Source organism: Heptranchias perlo, chromosome 12 (assembly GCF_035084215.1).
Source record: "Heptranchias perlo isolate sHepPer1 chromosome 12, sHepPer1.hap1, whole genome shotgun sequence".
NCBI classification, from domain to species: Eukaryota; Metazoa; Chordata; class Chondrichthyes; order Hexanchiformes; family Hexanchidae; genus Heptranchias; species Heptranchias perlo.
In genome coordinates, this window is record NC_090336.1 from 59,245,473 (window position 1) to 59,268,905 (window position 23,433).

Genomic DNA, 23,433 nt, shown 5'->3' on the forward strand with positions numbered 1-23,433 from the left:
CAGCCACTGTGCGCCGGTGGTGAAGGGTGGCAGATGGGGTGCCAATCAAGCGAGCTGCTTTGTCCTGGATGGTGTCGAGCTTCTTGAGTGTTGTTGGAGCTGCACTCATCCAAGCAAGTGGAGAGTATTCCATCACACTCCTGACTTGTGCCTTGTAGATGGTAGAAAGGCTTTGGGGAGTCAGGAGGTGAGTCACTCGCCGCAGAATACCCAGCCTCTGACCTGCTCTTGTAGCCACAGTATTTATGTGGTTGGTCCAGTTAAGTTTCTGGTCAATGGTGACCCCCAGGATGTTGATGGTGGGGGATTCGGCGATGGTAATGCCGTTGAATGTCAAGGGGAGGTGGTTAGACCATCTCTTGTTCGAGATGGTCATTGCCTGGCACTTGTCTGGCGCGAATGTTACTTGCCACTTTGAGCCCAAGCCAGGATGTTGTCCAGGTCTTGCTGCATGCAGGCATGGACTGCTTCATTATCTGAGAGGTTGCGAATGGAACTGAACACTGTGCAATCATCAGCGAACATCCCCATTTCTGACCTTATGATGGAGGGAAGGTCATTGATGAAGCAGCTGAAGATGGTTGGGCCTAGGACACTGCCCTGAGGAACTCCTGCAGCAATGTCCTGGGGCTGAGATGATTGGCCTCCAATAACCACTGCCATTTTCCTTTGTGCTAGGAATGACTCCAGCCACTGGAGAATTTTCCCCCTGATTCCCATTGACTTCAATTTTACTAGGGCTCCTTGGTGCCACACTCGGTCAAATGCTGCCTTGAAGTCAAGGGCAGTTACTCTCACCTCACCTCTGGAATTCAGCTCTTTTGTCCATGTTTGGACCAAGGCTGTAATGAGGTCTGGAGCCGAGTGGTCCTGGCGGAACCCAAACTGAGCATCGGTGAGCAGGTTATTGGTGAGTAAGTGCCGCTTGATAGCACTGTCGACGACACCTTCCATCATTTTGCTGATGATTGAGAGTAGACTGATGGGGCGGTAATTGGCCGGATTGGATTTGTCCTGCTTTTAGTGGACAGGACATGCCTGGGCAATTTTCCACATTGTCGGGTTGATGCCAGTGTTGTAGCTGTACTGGAACAGCTTGGCTAGAGGCGCAGCTAGTTCTGGAGCACAAATCTTCAGCACTACAGCCGGGATGTTGTCGGGGCCCATAGCCGTTGCTGTATCCAGTGCACTCAGCCATTTCTTGATATCATGTGGAGTGAATCGAATTGGCTGAAGACTGGCTTCTGTGATGGTGGGGATATCGGGAGGAGGCCGAGATGGATCATCCACTCGGCACTTCTGGCTGAAGATGGTTGCAAACGCAAAATGCAAGTTGTTGTTGAGCTACCCAAGGGGGACAACTGGCCTCAGAGTCCTTGGGTTAAGGAGGGAAAAATCTGCCTGGGTCCGATTACTATTCAGTGACCCCTTCTGGAAAGTGGGTGTTGAATGTGGACAAGACCGGGCTTGGCTTTGATCTGTCTCTTCCCTTTCCCCCCACCCCCTCAAAAAAAAGAATAACATGTTGACGCTGGGATGTTGAAGCACACGTGAAGTATGGTCGCTGAGGTCTGTGGAACAGCACTCCAGGATGAGTCAGCATTACTGAGGGGAGGGGAACAAACCATTTGAGGTGTACATTATCTTCCTTTTCCAATTGTCTTTCATTAGCCATTGTAGAGTGACAGTAATAAGATAACGAATATGGAAATACAGAAAGTGGTTTGGAGTTTGCAACAGCCCATGTCTGTGGTAAATTTAGCCCATCGTACTAATATAGCCCGGAAAAGAAAACATGTATTTACATTGGATCACATCGCCTTTCTCAAAAATAACTCGGAGTCCTTTGCGTCCAATGAATTACTTTAAAAGTGGAGTGATTGGTATGCAGGAAAATGCAGTAGCCAATTTGTGACAGCAAAATCCCACAAACAGCAAGGAGATGAATGACCTGTTAACCTGTTATGGGAGTTTTGTCCATCGGGAGGAATGCTGGCCAGAATATCAAAGATTCCTATTCTTCTTTAAATGGTCTCATGGGATCTTTTATGGCCTCCTGAATAGGCAGACTCTTGGTTTAACGTCTCATGCAAAGGGCGGCAGCTCCGACAGTGCGGCACTCCCACAGTTCTGTACTGAAGCATAGGTTTAGATGATGTGTTCAAGTCTTGGAGCGGTGCTTGAACCCACAACAACAACAACAACTTGTATTTATACAGCGCCTTTAATGTAGCAAAACATCCCAAGGCGCTTCACTGGAGCGATTATCAGACAAAAATTGACACCGAGCCACATAAGGAGATATTAGGATAGGTGACCAAAAAGCTTGGTCAAAGAAGTAGGTTTTAAGGAGCATCTTAAAGGAGGAGAGAGAGGTAGAGAGGTGGAGAGGTTTAGGGAGGGAATCCTGGAGCTTAAGGCCTAGGCAGCTGAAGGCACGGCCGCCAATGGTGGAGCGATGGAAATCGGGGATGGGCAAGAGCACAACCTTCTGACTGAGCCAAGCTGACTTTGGGGCTACTGATGTTTTTGCATGTGGAAGACGCCACACAGATTAGTGTGAAGCGTGTAACAATACTCTTTTCCTTTGTGCTCTAGGTACTGCGGGTTAGATGCCAACCGGCAGACCTCGTCGATGGTGGGATTCATCGTGAGCTGCAAGTGCTCGTTCCACGCTCCCATGATGTTCCCTCAAAACCCGCTGGCAGCCTTGGGGGTGGAGAGGATCGGCCGGTCCAGCGTGAGCTACAGAGTGGCTCTGTTCCGGCCATTTCCGAGCAGACGCCCGCTGCCCTTGGATTACGACCTCCTCTCTGACGGCTGCTACTCTGGCAGCCCCCTGCTGGCAGGATTCGAGACCATGGCCTGCACAACTGGAACGTCCACCCATGTCTTTGTGGACACGGCCACCGAGAAGCCCAGGGAACTGCCCCAACACTTCAGGAAGCATCTTGAAAAGATTCTGATGCAGCCAAGAGCTGGCAATTAAATATGTGTGTAAAATAAAAATTGAGATAGTTTCGTCTTAACGGTTAAAAGGTAAATTTTTGCGACTGCTGACGCAGGTAGGAAAATCGTGCGCAGTTTTCTGCCCGTTGAATTTCCCGGACGTAAAGATTTCCCGACATGCGCTGGGTGGTGTGAGACCCTTGCCCAAGGCTCAAAGCCTCGCTAAAATTTACCTTTACGAGTAAAACGGATGATGAAGCCTTAGCAAAGGAGCGGCCTTTTGAATTGGAGCTCAGCGTGCACAGAAATTAATTCTGCTAACTTTATTTTTTTCGCTGCTTAATATTTCACTGGACCAAAACATGCCTAATCTGAATATAGAATTAAAATGCGCCATTTCCCTTCACTCAAAATTAAAGAAAGACTTGCATTTATATAGCGCCTTTCACAATCCCTGGACATCCCAAAGCGCTTTTTTTTGACGTGTAGTCACTATTGTGATGTAGGAAACGCGGCAGCCAAATTGCACACAGCAAGGTCCCACAAACAGCAATGTAATAATGACCAGATAATCTGATTTTAGGTGTTGATTGAGGGATAAATATTGGCCAGGACACTAGGGAGAACTCTCCCGCTCTTCTTCAAAACACTGGTTCAACTAAAACTGGAGTAATGTGTCCAGTTCTGGAAAGATGTAAAGGCCTTAGAGAGGGTGCAGAAAAGATTTACTAGAATGATTCCAGGGGTGAGGGACTTTAGTTACGTGGATAGACTGGAGAAGCTGGGGTTGTCCTCCTTGGAACGGAGAAGGTTGAGAGGAGATTTGATCGAGGTATTTAAAATCATGAAGGGTCTAGACAGAATAGATAGAGAGAAACTGTTCCCATTGGCGGAACGGTCAAGAACCAGAGGACATAGATTTAAGGTGATTGGCAAAAGAATCATAGGTGATATGAGGAAAAACTTTTTTACACAACGAGTGGTTAGGATCTGGAATGCACTGCTGGAGGCAGATTCAATCATGGCCTTCAAAAGGGAACAGGATAAGTACTTGAAAGGATAAAATTTGCAGGGCTACGGGGAAAGAGCGGGAGAGTGGGACTAGCTGGATTGCTCTTGCATAGAGCTGGCACGGACTCGATGAGCCGAATGGCCTCTTTCTGCTGTAACCTTTCTATGATTCTATGAAATAGTACCATGGGATCTTTTACGTCCTCAGTTCAACGTCTCATCGGCACCTCCGACAGTGCAGCACTCCCTCAGTACTGGCACTGTGTATCAGCCTAGATTTTGTGCTCAAGTCTGTGGTGTGGGACTTGAACGCACAACCTTGTGAATCAAGGAGAACTCCTGAGCCAAGTAGAATATTTTCTGAAAAATCAGTTTTTTGTTTATCTGGTTTCAGCCCTCAGACAGAATTACATAGACTCTTACAGCACAGAAACAGGCCATTCGCTGGAACAAGATGAAAAGAATTGGATGATACACAAAGAATATCTTAGTAAGGCATACAAAAGGCAATATGTGAATAAAATAGCTCTAACAGGGAAAGCAATGTGGTGGCACCTGAATAAAAGAAAGACTTGTATTTATGTAGCGCCTTATCACATCTCTTAGAAATGTCATAGAATTCATTAGTTTGAAGTGTAGTGACTGTTCTGTAGACAAGTGAGGGAATCTGGCAGGACAGTCCAGGAGACAGCTAGAGGCTAATGTTGTTAAACTCGGAGGTCAGATCAGATCCCTGCAGAGAGCCAAGGAGGAAGATGAGATACTAGGGCTGATTCCTTGATCAAATGTTCCCAGTGAGGAGTGGCACTCGCAATGAATGCTGGTCACGAAGTTGTGAGCCTGCAGCTTGATTTTCCAACCATTCATTTAAATGGATGGAAACCCAAGCTCTTGCGGCCCACAATTTCCTGACTAGCTCTCCCTGCCTACGCTGCTCCTTGCTGGGCGTGTCCAATCGGGCATCCAGCCCTCCTCCGCTTCCTGAAGTTTGCGTTGATTATGGTTGAATCAATGCAGCTGACCAAAGACTTGCTGTTAAGCGCACACTGCACAGAATTCGCTCTACTTCCCCATGCATTTAAAAACAGGGAATTCCTCCCTTCATGTTGAGAGATCAAGTTCTCTTGTGAAGCTTACTGTTGAAATCTAAAACTTGCATAACAAAAATGAAATTGTAATGACTTCAACGTTTCCTTGATTACGAGACACTTGTCTTCTCTTTACTAACACAAAGTTGGAAATGGTTTCCTTTTAATTTGTAAATTGAATGATGCTTTTTCAAATTAAGCAATAATCAATTTTATCTGCTGCCTTTTATGTTCATTGCAAAAGCTAAACAACATTGCTAAGTTTTAACGTATAGTTCATTTGTATTTTTCTTAGCTGGACCAATAAAATACTTTAGTAAGTTTCTAATGAGTAAATAAGGTTTTGATGAACACCATTTTTTCAAAGTCTTCACACACTGCGAGCACGGATCGAAATAACAAGGGCCATTTTCCGATTTCCTGCTTACGACTGGCCAGGTGTCTGGTCTCACCTAAGAATCGTAAAAATGTACCGTTGCAATTAAAACTTAACCGAACTGGATGGCAAACAGCAGGTCAGCACTGAATGTTGAAGTCAATGTTTTGTGGCCAGGAAATGACTTTACAATTGAGAGCATCTCAACCCCATGAAAGATACATGGAGCAACAGCAGCAACGTACCGCCTTTTGCTAAAGTGGCAGCACGGTAACCACAGTCAAATAGCCAGTCTTCCAATTCCTTCCTCGCTCAAGAGGTTTAAATAGTGCCGCCATTACAGCTGACAAATTTTGGATTCTCCACCAAAATAATTTATATTAGCCCGATTGATTGGAGGGGATTCTCTCCATTTCGAGAGTATAATCTCTCACATTCCTTCCCTCTCAGAACTTTTGCCTCAAAGGGATTCTTACTCCTGTTCTCCCATCACCCCCTGTGCTCGCTGACCTACATTTGCTCCCAATCCAGCAACGCCTCGATTTTAAAATTCTCATCCTTGTTTTCAAATCTCTCCATGATCCTCACCCCTCCCTATCTCCGTAACCTCCTCCAGCCCTATGAGATCTCTGCGCTCCTACAATTCTGAACTCTAGCGCATCCCTGATTTTAATCACTCTGCCATTGGTGGCCGTGCCTTCAGCTGTCTAGGCCCTAAGCTCTGGCATTCCTGCCCTAAACCTCTCCGCCTCTCTAACTCTCTCTCCTCCTTTAAGACGCTCCTCATAACCTACCTCTTTGACCAAGCTTTTGGTCACCTGTCCTAATACCTCCTTATGTGGCTCGGTGTCAAATTTTGTCTGATAACCCTCCTGTGAAGCACCTTGGGATGTTTTATTATGTTAAAGGTGCTATATAAAAGTATGTTGTCAATACTACACTCAACATGGGCAGAATTCCCTCCAACTGACGTAGTTCTAAGAGATCGATAGTCAGCATTAACAGTAGCAAAGCTTATTGCTCAGAAAGATGTCCCCTCAGGCCGGGCTGTATTTGGGAAAATTTCCAGTCCACCCCAGTGCAGCACCACACTTTCACTGGTCTCCACTTCAGTTGGACCTTGTGCCCTGGGTTACTGGCTTAGGGGTTTGCTGATCCATACATGACTAATAAGCTGATTGTCCATATTTATATTGTTGCCCCAATCAGTGGATCCTATTGTTCTGTATGAGAGACGTCACTAAAGATGTGCCATGTCATTGTTTTCTGTGATATATCACTCAATTTATAACAACTGTCTACAACACTGTCAAAAATGCATGATCTTTACTGTTAGGAGTGTAATTTAGATTTCCATTTTTCAGAGACGTACAATCGCACAGAGCACACATTGATGTAATGGGACACTTACCTTGATTCAAAGTCAGAAATGCCCTGTATTTTATAATGTCCTACTGTTTAAAGAAACACCACAGAGTAGCTTAGGTGACAACTTCCTTTTATTAATGAAAAGATTATTTTTACAGTCATGTTCAAATGAAGAGTTTCAGGCACCTACACTTCAAGCTGGCTCTGTAACTTGTAAAATGGAATAAAAAGCAACTGGTGACTACCTATTAGTGGGACGACATAACCTCATTAAAGCACCAATCATTATCCTTAATAAATACATTTACAAAAAAAACTCAAATATTAAATCCATTATTGTAGTCAAAATGGGATTTTGTTTTATTTTGACACTATGAAATTTCACAAACATTATGTCAAAGTGTTTTATTTTAATGGCTAACATGTGACAGCTCTGCTGACAGAATCTTTGAAAACACTGTTCTTACTGTGAAGAACCTCTTGTTTCATTCTAGTCTATAAATGTTATTTGTACAATATCTTTGAAATGTTAAGGTAAGAAATTCAGGATTCTTAAAAATATCAAGATTTGTAAATGTTCGATTGATGATGAATAAACTCATAGAAATTACATTGTAGAAGGAGGCCATTTAGCCCATCGCATCTGTACTGGTGCTAGCTCTTCAACTGGAGCTGTCCATCCTAATCCCATTTCCCTGCCCTTTTCCCTTTTCCATTTATAGCGTAGCTTTTCAAATATTTATCCAATTCCCTTTTAATTGATGTTAAAGTCTCTGCCTCAATAGCTACTTGTAAAGCATCCCATGTCCTAATGATTTGTGTGTGTGGGATTGGGGAATTCTAACTCCCCCCCCTTTGTTTTTCTAGTGATATGTGTTTAAGGGGGTTTTAAAAGAACACACACCTTGTTTTCAAATAGCTCCCTGGCCTCGCCCCTCCCTATCTCTGTAACCTCCTCCAGCCCTACAACCCTCCGAGATCTTTGCGTTCCTCCAATTTTGGCCTCTTGCACATCCCCCCGATTTTCATTGCTGCACCATTGGCAACCGTGCTTTCAGCTGCCTAAGCTCTGGAATTCCCTCCCTAAACCCCTCTGCTGCTGCACCTCTCTCTCCTTTAAGACGCTCCTTAAATTCTACCTCTTTGACTAAGTAGTCCTCCACCAGCAACATCCACCTTTGATTAGGAGAGTGGAAGAAGAGCTAGAACTGAGCTGTGTGTACTTTTGTTAAAATATAAAAGTGACAGCATTGCTTGAATTATTTATTTTGCAATAAAGTGGTCCCCACGCATGATCACACATTGCTCGGGGCCACAAGGCATCTTAGCAATACACCATGGCAACGGCACATGTCAAACCGCAGCATTGAATTGTGCTGGCTACGTCTTTGCCTCTGCGAAAGGGAGTCCCCACACAAAATTAAATTAATTAAAGAATATATTTGCACACACACAAAAAAATTATGAAATGAAAGTGTGGGCATATCTCAGCATTTGGACTATTACCAAACTGGTAGCCATGAAGTGTTGTTATTATTTGTACAAATGGTGGACCCAATCAGGCATAACAGATCAACAATAGTGATGCAAGTGTGTTAATCAGTTGGTTCCATTTATCATATAAATATGTCACACCGCATGTACCCAGAGGTGTCCTCTCTGCTCACGTCACACCTCATGTACCTGGAGGTATCCTCTCTGCTCACGTCACACCTCATGTACCTGGAGGTGTCCTCTCTGCACACGTCACACCTCATGTACCCAGAGGTGTCCTCTCTGCACACGTCACACTTCATGTACCTGGAGGTATCCTCTCTGCACACGTCACACCTCATGTACCTGGAGGTGTCCTCTCTGCACACGTCACACCTCATGTACCCAGAGGTGTCCTCTCTGCACACGTCACACCTCATGTACCTGGAGGTATCCTCTCTGCACACGTCACACTTCATGTACCTGGAGGTGTCCTCTCTGCACACGTCACACCTCATGTACCCAGAGGTGTCCTCTCTGCACACGTCACACCTCATGTACCTGGAGGTATCCTCTCTGCACACGTCACACTTCATGTACCTGGAGGTGTCCTCTCTGCACACGTCACACCTCATGTACCTGGAGGTATCCTCTCTGCACACGTCACACCTCATGTACCTGGAGGTATCCTCTCTGCACACGTCACACTTCATGTACCTGGAGGTATCCTCTCTGCACACGTCACACCTCATGTACCCAGAGGTGTCCTCTCTGCACACGTCACACCTCATGTACCCGGAGGTATCCTCTCTGCACACGTCACACTTCATGTACCCAGAGGTGTCCTCTCTGCACACGTCACACCTCATGTACCCGGAGGTATCCTCCCTGCTCACGTCAAACCTTACGTACCTCGAGGTATCCTCTCTGCACACGTCACACCTCATGTACCTGGAGATATCCGCTCCGCTCACGTCACACCTCGTGTACCTGGAGGTGTCCTCTTTATACAACACATCATACCACATTTAACAGAGATTTCCCAACAGTTTTAAAATCCAGAATGTCCACATTTGAATGGTCGGTAAGCATATGTCGGAGGTTAACGTCTCAAATTAAAAATTCTCATCCTTGTTTTCAAATCCCTCCGTGGCCTCGCCCCTCCCTATCTCTGTAACCTCCTGCAGCTCTACAATCCTCTGAGAACTTTGCACTCCTCCAATTCTGGCCTTTTGTGCATCCCCGATTTCCTTCACCCCCACCATTGGCGGCCATGCCTTCAGCCATCTAGACCCTAAGCTCTGGAATTCCCTCCCCAAACCTCTCTGTCTCTCCTCCTTTAAGATGCTCCTTAAAACCCACCTTTTTGACCAAGCTTTTGGCCTCATATCCTAATATCTCTAAGTGACTCGGCATCAAATTTTGTCAGTGAACCTCCTCGGGACATTTTACTACATTAAAGGCGCTATATAAATGCAAGTTGTTGTTGCTGTTGTGGCATCAACAGCCTATCAACATTTGTCGACCAGTCTAAAGGGAATGACTAATTCTGAATTGTGCAGAAAACCCTAATGACTAATGATTGCTCTAAAAACATCTGACCCATCATTTCGACAGCTAATTTATCTGACTTGCTGGTGCTACGTATAACACAGGCAGTCATTTACTCTTCACCGATTTTTCGGAGTGGAAACGTGACTCCTTCTCAAAGCTTGTCCACCAGTCACTTGCTTCAGGCCACCCAACAGCAAATGAACCATTGCATCATTCACAGCAAACCAAATCGACAAAGTGTAGATCACCAGTAAATGCACCTGCACACAAGGACTTCATGTAAATAAGGTCAATGAGTGAGGTGATCCAATTATTCCACACACTGCACAGAGCCAAAAGGTAAAAGTGCAGTGAAAAGTAGTTTCACTTGAAAAGACTGTTGATTGAAAGAAATGTTTTTTTAAAAATTCATTCTCAGGGTATGGACGTCGCTGGCGAGGCCGGCATTTATTGCCCAACTCTAATTGCCCTTGAGAAGGTGGTGGTGAGCCTTCTTCTTGAACTTCTGCAATCCGTCTGGTGAAGGTTCTCCCACAGTGCTGTTTGGTAGGGAGTTCCAGGATTTTGACCCAGCAACGATGAAGGAACGGAGATATATTTTAAAGTCGGGATGATGTGTGACTTGGAGGGGAAGGTGCAGGTGGTGTTGTTCCCATGTGCCTGCTGCCCTTGTCCTTCTAACTGGTAGAGGTCGCGGGTTTGAGAAAGTGCTGTCAAATGAAGACTAGAAACTTTATAATCAAATGAACACATTACCTTTTGTAACCTATGCTCGCAAAATGGGTCCACATGGAGTACAGTTTGGAAGCCAGCCAGGTAGCTCTTGGCTGAACTAGTGGGAGATCTTGCTTGTGCTTTACTATTTACAGCAACAGATTATATAACGGGGTGGAAATGATCCCGCATCTTATATCCAACGTGGGAAAAAAAAAACTGAATGTGCCCAATGACTCCCAACATTTTAAACTGTACAACTGTATGGCAATGAAGTCTTTGTACAACACACACATGGATCAGCACTGCCTTGTCATTGGTGCAAACATCTGGACAAAGGTGACCCCATGAGTTAATGAGGTAAAGAATGGACTATATTAGGAGGGCGAGACTGATCCAACAGCTTCAGTCACTTTACATATGGCAAGAACTTGCAGTCCGTTAGTCAGCCAAGTCCGTTCCATTATCTTCAACAGAAATTTGATAAGAGTGTGTTAAGTGGAAAGAGAATCATTGCGTTACCATCTGTAGCTCCTCGGTTGGTATCACAACTCACTGTGGTTTCGAGTCAGATCTTCGCCATAGTTGGTGGCCTGGCTGCCAACGAACATATTCCAGTTGTCTAGGATTTCTTGTTTTGTTAACCTTTTATCCTATTTTTTAAAAAATGGAATATAGGACACAAGTGTTTTGGGACAAAAATGGACCAAACTCTAGCCTATCAAGTTAACAGTGCACGATTATTTTTACACAAGCAGTGAGCACTTTTTTTTTTAAACTGCATATAATGCAGGGATGAGGGACTTCAGTTATGTGAAGAGACTCGACAAGCTGGGATTGTTCTCCTTTAGAGCGGAGAAGGTTAGGGGAAGAATAGAGGTGTTCAAAATTGAGGAGTTTTGATAGGGTAGTTAGGGAGAAACTGTTTCTAGTGGCAGGAGGGTCGGTAACCAGAGGACATAGATTTACGATAATTGGCAAAAAGCCAGGGAGGAGATGAGGAGATATTTTTGTTGCTCAGTGAGTTGTTATGATCTGGAATGCACTGCCTGAAAGGAGGTGGAAGCAGATTCTATAGTAACTTTCAAAAGGGAATTGGATATATACTTAAAAAGGAAAAATTTTCAGGGCTATGGGGAAAGAGCAGGAGTGTGGAACTAATTGGTAGCTCTTTCAGAGAGCTGGCACAGGCGCGACGGGCCGAATGGCCTCTTTCTGTGCAGTGTGATTCTATATAATAACGAGCACCTGGGTTTCCAATACAACACGGCGTGCATTATATGCAATGAATTATAGCTCATTATAATGGATACCCGGGAGTGATTACCAGGCACTGATCACATTGAAGGGTTCATCTGAATCCTTTTGATTTGATTACTTCCTGTTGATCATTAATATTTATCAGTTGGTGTATAATGAAAACGGAGTTGGTGAGGGTGGTTTTATTTTCTTTTACTTGGGTTTTTTTTGGTGATGGTGGTTGTCATGGCAGAGGTTAGTCCTGTCGCTGCTACATGATGATGGGCTCTCTGAAGGAAGTGAGTGACCGTGAGGTAATCATTGTTAATGATGATCATCTACGGAGTGTCTATTGACACCACCATGTCAGCCAATGAGTTGGAGATGGGGCGGGGCGGGACTTACGGCAAACAGTCTATTTTACAGCAAACACAGTCTGTTTATACAGCGCACTACAGCAAACAGTCTACAGAGTCTATTTTTTAAAAAAAGAGTCTCTATGAACTATAGCATACAGAACTCATAACTGAAATTGCAGCAACATCTCCCAGTAAAAGCAGGGTGATTTCTCCAGCAAAATGCAGCGAGTGGAGGATAGTTAAATAATACAAATTATGGGCGTAAAATCAATCTCAGTCACTTACAGCAGTGCGGTCTCCAGACCTGATTGACGGGGGATCTGCCGGCATCTACTCGAGGGGCTGGGAGGCCTATAGTTACTGGGTCTTCCCAGCCAACAGCCTTACTGAATCCTGGCAAGTTTACTTTTGGGTTGTAGCTGGTTGTCAGAAATTTAGGGTGTCTGCCTTGGCTCAGTTGGTAGCATTCTTGCCTCTGAGTTAGAAGGTTCAAGCCTTGAGCACAATAATCTAGGCCGACACTCCAGTGCAGTACAGAGGGAGTGCTGCACTGTCGATGGTGCCGTCTTACGGATGAGACGTTGAACCGAAGCCTCATCTGCCATGAAATATCCCATGGCACTTTTCGAAGAGGAGCAGGGGAGTTCTCCTCGGCGTTCTGGCCAAAATTTATCTCTCAGCCAACACCTAAAAAACAGATTAACTGATCGTTTACCTCACTGCTGTTTGTGGGACCTTGCGGTGTGCAAATTGGCTGCAGCATTTCCCTCCATTACAACAGTGACTACACTTCAATGGCTGTGAAGTGCTTCGGGACACCCTGAGGTCATGAAAGGTGTTCTATAAGTGCAAGTTCTTCTTTTCTTTTACCTTCCTGGGGATGGAAAATTGCAAGGCTGGATTGACTCTTCCTATGTCATCTCCTTTAGGGAGCTCTTAGCTTCCAATTGGCACCACTTTAAGACAACGCAGCTGAGATAAGGAACTCTTTCTGTGATGGAAATAGGCACAAGCCTATGTCCTTGTGCTCCAACATGCTGCATCACTCTCACTGAGAAATACCCCTTACTCCGACTGATTTTGAGGGACTAATGCAATCTTGAGGTATTAGATGCTGCAGCAACTTAACTCTTATAACTCAGTTAGGTTAATGCCTCGTTGTCTCACGCAGGTGCCCATTATCCTCTGCTTACGTGCATATGACCTCTCCAGTCTTACAGGAACGTATCTTTACTCACCTTATTTTTGTCAGACTCATAGACGAGATGTCTGGCTTCAGCCTGCGCGTGGTCGTAATCCTCGGGGAGGATCCAGTGTCGGATTTCGGCATTGTCCATCTTCCCGTCCTTGTTTAAGTCGCGAAAATCGGAAAACTGCTCCCGCTCGGTCTTGACCCATTCGGGCTCTGTAGCACCTTCTTCCTGTGCAAACATATCGGCTGAAAGAAGAACAGGAAAATGAGTCCGACCCCTCACGGCCCTACGCTCTGAGTCAGTGCAGGTGGGAGTGATTTTACCACTCGTGTGCGGTACCCTAACTCACACCAAGTCCCGTTCACCCATCACCTTTGTGCTCGCTGACCTACATTGGTTCCTGGTCCGACAACACCTCGATTTTAAGATTCTCATCCTCGTTTTCAAATCCCTCCATGGCCTCGCCCCTCCCTAGCTCTGTAACCTCCTCCAGCCCAACAACCCTCCGAGGTCTCTGCGCCCCTCCAATTCTGGCCTCTTGCACATCCCCAACTTTCAAAGCTCCACGTGCCTTCAGCTGCCTAGACCCCAAGCTGTAGGAATTTCCTCCCTAAACCTCTCTGCCTCTCTCTCTTCCTTCAAGACGCTCCTTGAAACCAACCTCTTTGACCAAGCTTTTGGTCACCTGTCCTAATATCTGCAGTATTTTGCTTTTGATCAAACATCTCCTTCTGTAGCTCGGTATCAAACTTTCTTTGATAACGCTCCTGTGAAGTGCCTCGGGACGTTTTACCATGTTAAAGGTGCTATATAAATGCAAAATCTTGTTGCGTGTTACTGATGGTGTTTACAGAGTGTGGCACCAAGCAGCCCTAGTAAAACTGAAGTCAATGGGAACCAGGGGGAAAACTCTCCAGTGGCTGGAGTCATACCTAGCACAAAGGAAGATGGTAGTGGTTGTTGGAGGCCAATCATCTCAGCCCCAGGACATTGCTGCAGGAGTTCCTCAGGGCAGTGTCCCAGGCCCAACCATCTTCAGCTGCTTCATCAATGACCTACCCTCCATCATAAGGTCAGAAATGGGGATGTTCACTGATGATTGCACAGTGTTCAGTTCCATTCACAACCCCTCAAATAATGAAGCAGTCCGAGCCCGGATGCAGCAAGACCTGGACACCATCCAGGCTTGGGCTCATAAGTGGCAAGTAACATTCACGCCAGATAAGTGCCAGGCAATGACCATCTCCAACAAGAGGGAATCTAACCACCTCCCCTTGACATTCAACGGCATTACCATCGCCGAATCCCCCACCATCAACATCCTGGGGGTCACCATTGACCAGAAACTTAACTGAACCAGCCATATAAATACTGTGGCTGCAAGAGCAGGTCAGAGGCTGGGTATTCTGCTGCGAGTGACTCACCTCCTGACTCCCCAAAACCTTTCCACCATCTATAAGGCACAAGTCAGGAGTGTGATGGAATACTCTCCACTTGCTTGGATGAGTGCAGCTCCAACAACACTCAAGAAGCTCGACAACATCCAAGATAAAACAGCCCGCTTGATTGGCACCCCATCCACCACCCTAAACATTCACTCCCTTCACCACAACTGCATTGTGGCTGCAATGTGTACCATCCACAGGATGCACTGCAGCAACTCGCCAAGGCTTCTTCGACAGCACCTCCCCAACCCGCAACCTCTACCACCTAGAAGGACAAGAGCAGCAGGTACATGGGAGCACCACCACCTGCACGTTCCCCTCCAAGTCACACACCATCCCGACTTGGAAATATATCGCCGTTCCTTCATCATCGCTGGGTCAAAATCCTGGAACTCCCTTCCTAACAGCACTGTGGGAGAACCGTCACCACATGGACTGCAGCGGTTCAAGAAGGCGGCTCACCACCACCTTCTCAAGGGCAATTAGGGATGGGCAATAAATGCCGGCCTCGCCAGCGACGCCCACATCCCATGAACAAATTTTTTTTTAAATGTGCATCATCCCCCCATTTGCGTCATAGCACCAATATAAGCCCACGATGCGACCAAGAGGGCAGAATCAGGAAGACGCCAATAATTAAGCATGGCGTCACAAACGCCAATAACCATTTTTATTTTGTAATTATCAGCAGCTGCAGTTTTATTATGCTCCAGCAGCCCCAAGGCCACAGATCATGCTACCTTACCCACGCTTCTGATAATAAATAAAAGCGTACTCTGGGCCTCTGTGCCAAATAGCAGTTTATTTTTTAGTATTTTAATCCTTTTTTCATTTTCTAAAGTAAAGACTTTAATGCTGGCCCGACAGTACTACAACACTTATCACTTTTGTGCTAAACAGAATGATTTTCATGTGCTCTGTAATGTTTGCTCTCAAGTACCAACAGTAACTATGCAATCGGCCTGCGTTATAGGTTTCCCCAGGGCATTACAGACTCTTTCACCAATTGAAACTGGAGAAGAAAAAAGATGAATAAATCACTCCTTGAAGGGCAATTTTAACCTAACCTGCCCATCGGGAAACTGACGTGATCGGGTGCATCGCTGGTTTTACACCCCGCCCGATTTTACTCTCCATTTAAGTCCATATTGGGCGGGGTGTGAAACCGGTATTCCACCTGATCCCATGGGATTCCCGCCCAGCGGGTTAGGATAAAATTGCCCCCTATAATCTCAGTATATGTCAGCTGTCCTGCTTTCCACCTAGATCATGGAATAGTTATAGCACAGAAGGAGGCCATTTGGCCCATCGAGCCCGTGCCGGCTCTTTGTAAGAGCAATCCAGTTAGTCTCATTCCCCTGCTCTTTCCCTGTAGCCCTGAAATTTTTCTCCCTTCAAGTATTTATCCAATTCTTTTTTGAAAGCCACGATTGAATCTGCTTCCACCCCCCTTTCAGGCAGCGCATTCCTAGTTCCTGGACTAGAATCATTAATATCAGAAGTTACAATAAAAGTGACACCCTTTGTAAGCTAAAGTTCAATTATTTATGGTTTGTGTGAAAATACAGAAAAACGGAACCTCACGAGAACAGAAAATGTATTAGCTTGTCAGCGATATTCAAGGTACTTGGATTGTATTGGTGAAGACCAAGAAAGAAAGAAAGACATGCATTTATATAGCGCCTTTTACGACATTCCAAAGCGCTTTACAGCCAATGAAGTACTTTTTTCAAGTGTAGTCACTGTTGTAATGTAGGAAACACGGCAGCCAATTGGCCCACTGCAAGATCCTACAAACAGCAGTGAGATAATGACCAGATAATCTGTTTTAATGATGTTGGTTGAGGGATAAATATTGGTCAGGACATCGGGGAGAACTCCCCTGCTCCTCTTCAAAATAGTGCCAGGGGATCTTTTACGTCCACCTGAGAGGGCAGATGGGGCCTCAGTTTAACGTCTCATCTGAAAGATGGCAACAGTGCAGCACCCCCTCAGTACCGCACTGGAGTGTCAGCTTGGATTTTGTGCTCAAGCTTCTGGAGTGGGACTTGAACGCACAACCTTCTGACTCAGAGGCGAGAGTTTTTTTTTATTCGTTCACGGGATGTGGGCGTCGCTGGCGAGGCCAGCATTTATTGCCCATCCCTAATTGCCCTCGAGAAGGTGGTGGTGAGCCGCCTTCTTGAACCGCTGCAGTCCGTGTAGTGAAGGTTCTCCCACATTGCTGTTAGGAAGGGAGTTCCAGGATTTTGACCCAGCGACAATGGTGTGTGACTTGGAGGGGAACGTGCAGGTGGTGTTGTTCCCATGCGCCTGCTGCTCTTGTCCTTCTAGGTGGTAGAGGTCGCGGGTTTGGGAGGTGCTGTCGAAGAAGCCTTGGCGAGTTACTGCAGTGCATCCTGTGGATGGTGCACACTGCAGCCACAGTGCGCCGGTGGTGAAGGGAGTGAATGTTTAGGGTGGTGGATGGGGTGCCAATCAAGCGGGCTGCTTTATCTTGGATGGTGTCGAGCTTCTTGAGTGTTGTTGGAGCTGCACTCATCCAGGCAAGTGGAGAGTATTCCATCACACTCCTGACTTGTGCCTTGTAGATGGTGGAAAGGCTTTGGGGAGTCAGGAGGTGAGTCACTCGCCGCAGAATACCCAGCCTCTGACCTGCTCTCGTAGCCACAGTATTTATATGGCTGGTCCAGTTAAGTTTCTGGTCAATGGTGACCCCCAGGATGTTGATGGTGGGGGATTCGGCGATGGTAATGCCGTTGAATGTCAAGGGGAGGTGGTTAGACTCTCTCTTGTTGGAGATGGTCATTGCCTGGCACTTATCTGGCGCGAATGTTACTTGCCACTTATGAGCCCAAGCGTGGATGTTGTCCAGGTCTTAATGAAGCAGTCCGAGCCTGCATGCAGCATCGGAGGGGTTGCGAATGGAACTCACTGTGCAATCATCAGCGAACATCCCCATTTCTGACCTTATGATGGAGGGAAGGTCATTGATGAAGCAGCTGAAGATGGTTGGGCCTAGGACACTGCCCTGAGGAACACCTGCAGCAATGCCCTGGGGCTGAGATGATTGGCCTCCAACAACCACTACCATCTTCCTTTGTGCTAGGTATGACTCCAGCCACTGGAGAGTTTTCCCCCTGATTCCCATTGACTTCAATTTTACTAGGGCTCCTTGGTGCCACACTCGGTCAAATGCTGCCTTGATGTCAAGGGCAGTCACTCTCACCTCACCTCTGGAATTCAGCTCTTTTGTCCATGTTTGGACCAAGGCTGTAATGAGGTCTGGAGCCGAGTGGTCCTGGCGGAACCCAAACTGAGCATCGGTGAGCAGGTTATTGGTGAGTAAGTGCCGCTTGATAGCACTGTCGACGACACCTTCCATCACTTTGCTGATGATTGAGAGTAGACTGATGGGGCGGTAATTGGCCGGATTGGATTTGTCCTGCTTTTTGTGGACAGGACATACCTGGGCAATTTTCCACATTGTCGGGTAGATGCCAGTGTTGTAGCTGTACTGGAACAGTTTGGCTAGAGGCGCAGCTAGTTCTGGAGCACAAGTCTTCAGCACTACAGCTGGGATGTTGTCGGGGCCCATAGCCTTTGCTGTATCCAGTGCACTCAGCCGTTTCTTGATATCACGTGGAGTGAATCGAATTGGCCGAAGACTGGCTTCCATGATGGTGGGGATATCGGGAGGAGGCTGAGATGGATCATCCACTCGGCACTTCTGGCTAAAGATGGTTGCAAACGCTTCAGCCTTGTCTTTTGCACTCACGTGCTGGACTCCGCCATCATTGAGAATGGGGATGTTTGCAGAGCCTCCTCCTCCCGTTAGTTGTTTAATTGTCCACCACCATTCACGACTGGATGTGGCAGGACTGCAGAGCTTTGATCTGATTCGTTAGTTGTGGAATCGCTTAGCTCTGTCTATAGAGTGCTAAAACCAAGCCAAGGTTGACCCCCAACTTAGAGATTTGCTTACATTGATTCATTTTTCCATATAAATGCCAGTTCTATCTTTCTTTAAATGCACTGACCACACTGGCGGTGAGTTATATTAAACGTGGCTATTAATAACTTACTTACTAATCCACAATGTTTTTGTGACATCACATACTGGCTTATAACTACTCAAAATACTGAATAAACAATTCATAAGACACAGAATGATGTCCATTAAAAATCCCTCAAATTGATCTAGTGTTCAGGTGCTAACCTGTGCGTTAATACTTGCATTTCAGAAAGACAGTCATTAAAAATTAATAAAAGACAAAATTTGATTTCAGTCATAAAGTGGTGTAAATCTTGCTTGCATAGCAATAACCTAAGGTACTTCTTGCCATGTTTTATGATGGTACTGGAATATATAGAAGCATGCAGCACAGAAGGAGGCCATTCAGGCCATCATGCCTGTCCCACTCCTCTGCTCTTTCCCCATAGCCCTGTAAAATTTTCCCTTTCAAGTATTTATCCAATTCCCTTTTGAAAGTTACTTTGAATCTACTTCCACCGCTCTTTCAGGCAGCGCATTCCATCATAATAAGTCGCTGCGTAAAAACATTTCTCCTCAACTCCCGTCTGGTTCTTTTTACCCGTTTTCAGCTGCTGAACTTCCCCTGTCAGATGCGAGTCCAGGCAGTGAAGAACATGCAGAAGCACAGCTTTAAGCTTTTAGTTTGCCGTCTCCTCATTACTGCAGAGGGCACTGCAGCTACATCAGGAGGAAGTGGCATCTGCACAAGGTGCCATTGAGTGTTACAGTTTGAATGGGAAATGATCATGGTAGATTTCAAAATGATTGTACGGAAACTATCAGAAAGAAACAAATGGCTCAAAGTAAGTGATTTAAAAGGCATCAGTCCTTACCAATGTATTCATCCTCATCAACAAATCCATCTTCATTCTTATCAATGTCTTCAAGTGTTTCCTAGTAATAAAAAAAACCTCTAAGTACAATTACTGACTATACAAAGAAATTTATATAGCGCCTTTCACGACCTCAGGATGTTCCAATGCGTTTTACAAGCCAATGAAGTACTTTTTTTGAAGTGTCATCACTGTTGCAGTGTAGGAAACGCGGCAGCCAATTTGCGCACAGCAAGGTCCCACAAACAGCACTGTGATAATGACCAGACCATCTGTTTTTATGTGTTCTTGAGGGATAAATGTTGGCCAGGACACCAGGGAGATCTTGGTTGTACTTCTATAGTTATAACACCGCACAGAAAAAAAAGCACAGAGTTTCACCGCGTCCTCGGGACGCCCTTCAGGTGCAGCTCTTCTCATTGGGATGCAAAGATTTCGACAATAGACGGAAGGCACAACAGGACATTGGCATCCAACCTCTAGCCCTGCATTGCTGCCTCACAGGTAGCTGCCGCGCGTTTCAAGGGGCTACAGGGCGCTTCAAGGGGCTACTGGGCGCTTCAAGGGGCTACAGGGCGCTTCAAGGGGCTACAGGGCGCTTCAAGGGGCTACAGGGCGCTTCAAGGGGCTACAGGGCGCTTCAAGGGGCTACAGGGCGCTTCAAGGGGCTACAGGGCGCTTCAAGGGGCTACAGGGCGCTTCAAGGGGCTACAGGGCGCTTCAAGGGGCTACAGGGCGCTTCAAGGGGCTACAGGGCGCTTCAAGGGGCTACAGGGCGCTTCAAGGGGCTACAGGGCGCTTCAAGGGGCTACAGGGCGCTTCAAGGGGCTACAGGGCGCTTCAAGGGGCTACAGGGCGCTTCAAGGGGCTACAGGGCGCTTCAAGGGGCTACAGGGCGCTTCAAGGGGCTACAGGGCGCTTCAAGGGGCTACAGGGCGCTTCAAGGGGCTACAGGGCGCTTCAAGGGGCTACAGGGCGCTTCAAGGGGCTACAGGGCGCTTCAAGGGGCTACAGGGCGCTTCAAGGGGCTACAGGGCGCTTCAAGGGGCTACAGGGCGCTTCAAGGGGCTACAGGGCGCTTCAAGGGGCTACAGGGCGCTTCAAGGGGCTACAGGGCGCTTCAAGGGGCTACAGGGCGCTTCAAGGGGCTACAGGGCGCTTCAAGGGGCTACAGGGCGCTTCAAGGGGCTACAGGGCGCTTCAAGGGGCTACAGGGCGCTTCAAGGGGCTACAGGGCGCTTCAAGGGGCTACAGGGCGCTTCAAGGGGCTACAGGGCGCTTCAAGGGGCTACAGGGCGCTTCAAGGGGCTACAGGGCGCTTCAAGGGGCTACAGGGCGCTTCAAGGGGCTACAGGGCGCTTCAAGGGGCTACAGGGCGCTTCAAGGGGCTACAGGGCGCTTCAAGGGGCTACAGGGCGCTTCAAGGGGCTACAGGGCGCTTCAAGGGGCTACAGGGCGCTTCAAGGGGCTACAGGGCGCTTCAAGGGGCTACAGGGCGCTTCAAGGGGCTACAGGGCGCTTCAAGGGGCTACAGGGCGCTTCAAGGGGCTACAGGGCGCTTCAAGGGGCTACAGGGCGCTTCAAGGGGCTACAGGGCGCTTCAAGGGGCTACAGGGCGCTTCAAGGGGCTACAGGGCGCTTCAAGGGGCTACAGGGCGCTTCAAGGGGCTACAGGGCGCTTCAAGGGGCTACAGGGCGCTTCAAGGGGCTACAGGGCGCTTCAAGGGGCTACAGGGCGCTTCAAGAAACTTTTTATTTTTCCAAGATTTAAAAATTAACACTGCTTAGAAAGCGTTGGATGCTTGGATCATACTGAGTTTTTCAAGCTCACTTCTCCAAGAATTAGAATGTAGGCCTTCAGCTTGTTCATTCAGAACACTTTGCACACAGTGGTTCAAGAGTGCATGTTACTGGCACAGACTGTGGCTCTCACATGAAGAGATTTTCACATAGGTTAAGACCACTCCTGGCCGACGATGAGAAGTATAACTATCTGCAATTGAACTAGGTAAATGGGTACGAAGGTATGAGAAGGTATAACTATCAGGAAAGACTGAACAGGCTGGGGCTCCTTTCTCTAGAAAAGAGAACGCTGTGGGGCGACTTAATAGAGGTCTTTAAAATTATGAAGACCTTCAATAAGGTAGACGTAGAGAAGATGTTTCCACTTGTAGGGGAGTTCAAAACTAGGGGCCAAAAGCATAAGATTGTCACTATTACGTCCAATAAGGAATTCAGCAGGAACTTCTTTACCCAGAGAGTGGTTAGAATGTGGAACCCACTATCACAAGGAGTAGTTGAGGTGAATAGCGTAGATGCATTTAAGGGGAAGCTAGATAAGCACATGAGGGAGAAAGGAATAGAAGGGTATGCTGATGGGGTTAGATGAAGAGGGGTGTGAGGAGGCTCGTATGGAGCATAAACACTGGCACAGACCAGTTGGGCCGAATGGCCTGTTTCTGTGCTGTAATTTCTGTCATTCTACGTTGCTAAAAATGTTGCAGTCTCGGTACAATGATCCAAATGTAATTTTCTGCCTTCCTCAATGAAAAACTTAGCCAGAACCTAGTGAGCATGCAGATGTTTTAGTGGGAAGATTCACACCACACTTGAGGTCGGTCCAGCTGCAGTTTGTCTCCTATGGTTTGGTTTCATTCCCCCATGAACTGCAGCCGTTGGTAGGGCTGGACAATTCTACTAAGCTGCTTGAACAGGCTTGCGACCAGGGCATTAAGAAAAATTGCCCAGGCGAAGACTGCCACAGGGTATGGTAGCCAAGTGGCTATGGTGCTGGACCAGCAACCCAAAGGTCACAAGTTCAAATCCCACCACAGCTGGTTATGAAATTGAATTCAATAAAATCTGGTAATTTGTGGGTTATCTCCACAATGAAGGCTCAAAAATTCCATCTGGTTCACTACTTGGTCAGGCCTATATTATGTGGTTGCATCTGAATGCCCTCAGGACAACTAGGGAGGGGTAATAAATACTGCCTTGCCAGTGATGCCCACATCCCAAGAACAATTTGTTTTAAAATGCTGCCCAGAATGAGTAAACTACTGAAGTTTAAAATTGGCAAGAGAGTGTATAAAGCCTAAGAATGACTTGAAATAACTGGGTTACGGCCTGACGAAGGAGGAAGCCTCCGAAAGCTTGTGATTTTAAATAAAGCTGTTGGACTATAACCTGGTGTTGTAAGACTCCTCAAAATACTGGACAGAGGAATGTCATAAGAACATAAAAAATAGGAGCAGGAGTAGGCCATACTGCCCCTCGAGCCTGCTCTACCATTCAATAAGATCATGGCTTATCTTCAACCTCAACTCCACTTTCCTGCCCGATCCCCATATCCCTTGATTGCCCTAGAGTCCAAAAATTTATAGAATCATAGAAGTTTACAACATGGAAACAGGCCCTTCGGCCCATGTCGTCCAGTTTATACCACTAAGCTAGTCCCAATTGCCTGCACTTGGCCCATATCCCTCTATACCCATCTTACCCATGTAACTGTCCAAATGCTTTTTAAAAGACAAAATTGTACCCGCCTCTACTACTGCCTCTGGCAGCTCGTTCCAGACACTCACCACCCTTTGAGTGAAAAAATTGCCCCTCTGGACCCTTTTATATCTCTCCCCTCACCTTAAATCTATGCCCCCTCGTTATAGACTCCCCTACCTTTGGGAAAAGATTTTGACTATCGACCTTATCTATGCCCCTCATTATTTTATAGACTTCTATAAGATCACCCCTTAACCTCCTACTCTCCAGGGAAAAAAGTCTCAGTCTATCCAACCT

General features: G+C 46.6%; 2 protein-coding genes across 3 annotated transcripts in view; one reads left to right on the top strand and one right to left on the bottom strand.

Moving 5' to 3' along the window:
* Positions 1 to 7,402, top strand: part of LOC137328065 (uncharacterized) — a 138,900-nt gene extending 131,498 nt beyond the window's left edge. For both annotated transcript variants that reach the window (XM_067994191.1, XM_067994192.1), the window contains exon 4: positions 2,599 to 7,402. In XM_067994191.1, the coding sequence (XP_067850292.1) occupies positions 2,599 to 2,989 (391 nt within the window). In that variant the 3' untranslated portion in view covers positions 2,990 to 7,402. The remainder of the gene's footprint in view (positions 1 to 2,598) is intronic.
* A 3,666-nt stretch (positions 7,403 to 11,068) lies between these two features.
* Positions 11,069 to 23,433, bottom strand: part of rcn1 (reticulocalbin 1, EF-hand calcium binding domain) — a 46,124-nt gene continuing 33,759 nt past the window's right edge. Inside the window, exons 5-7 of the mRNA XM_067994190.1 lie at positions 19,639 to 19,699; positions 13,370 to 13,569; positions 11,069 to 11,186 (exon numbers count right to left, since the gene is read on the bottom strand). Coding sequence (XP_067850291.1) covers positions 11,079 to 11,186; positions 13,370 to 13,569; positions 19,639 to 19,699 — 369 coding nt within the window. The 3' untranslated portion in view covers positions 11,069 to 11,078. The remainder of the gene's footprint in view (positions 11,187 to 13,369; positions 13,570 to 19,638; positions 19,700 to 23,433) is intronic.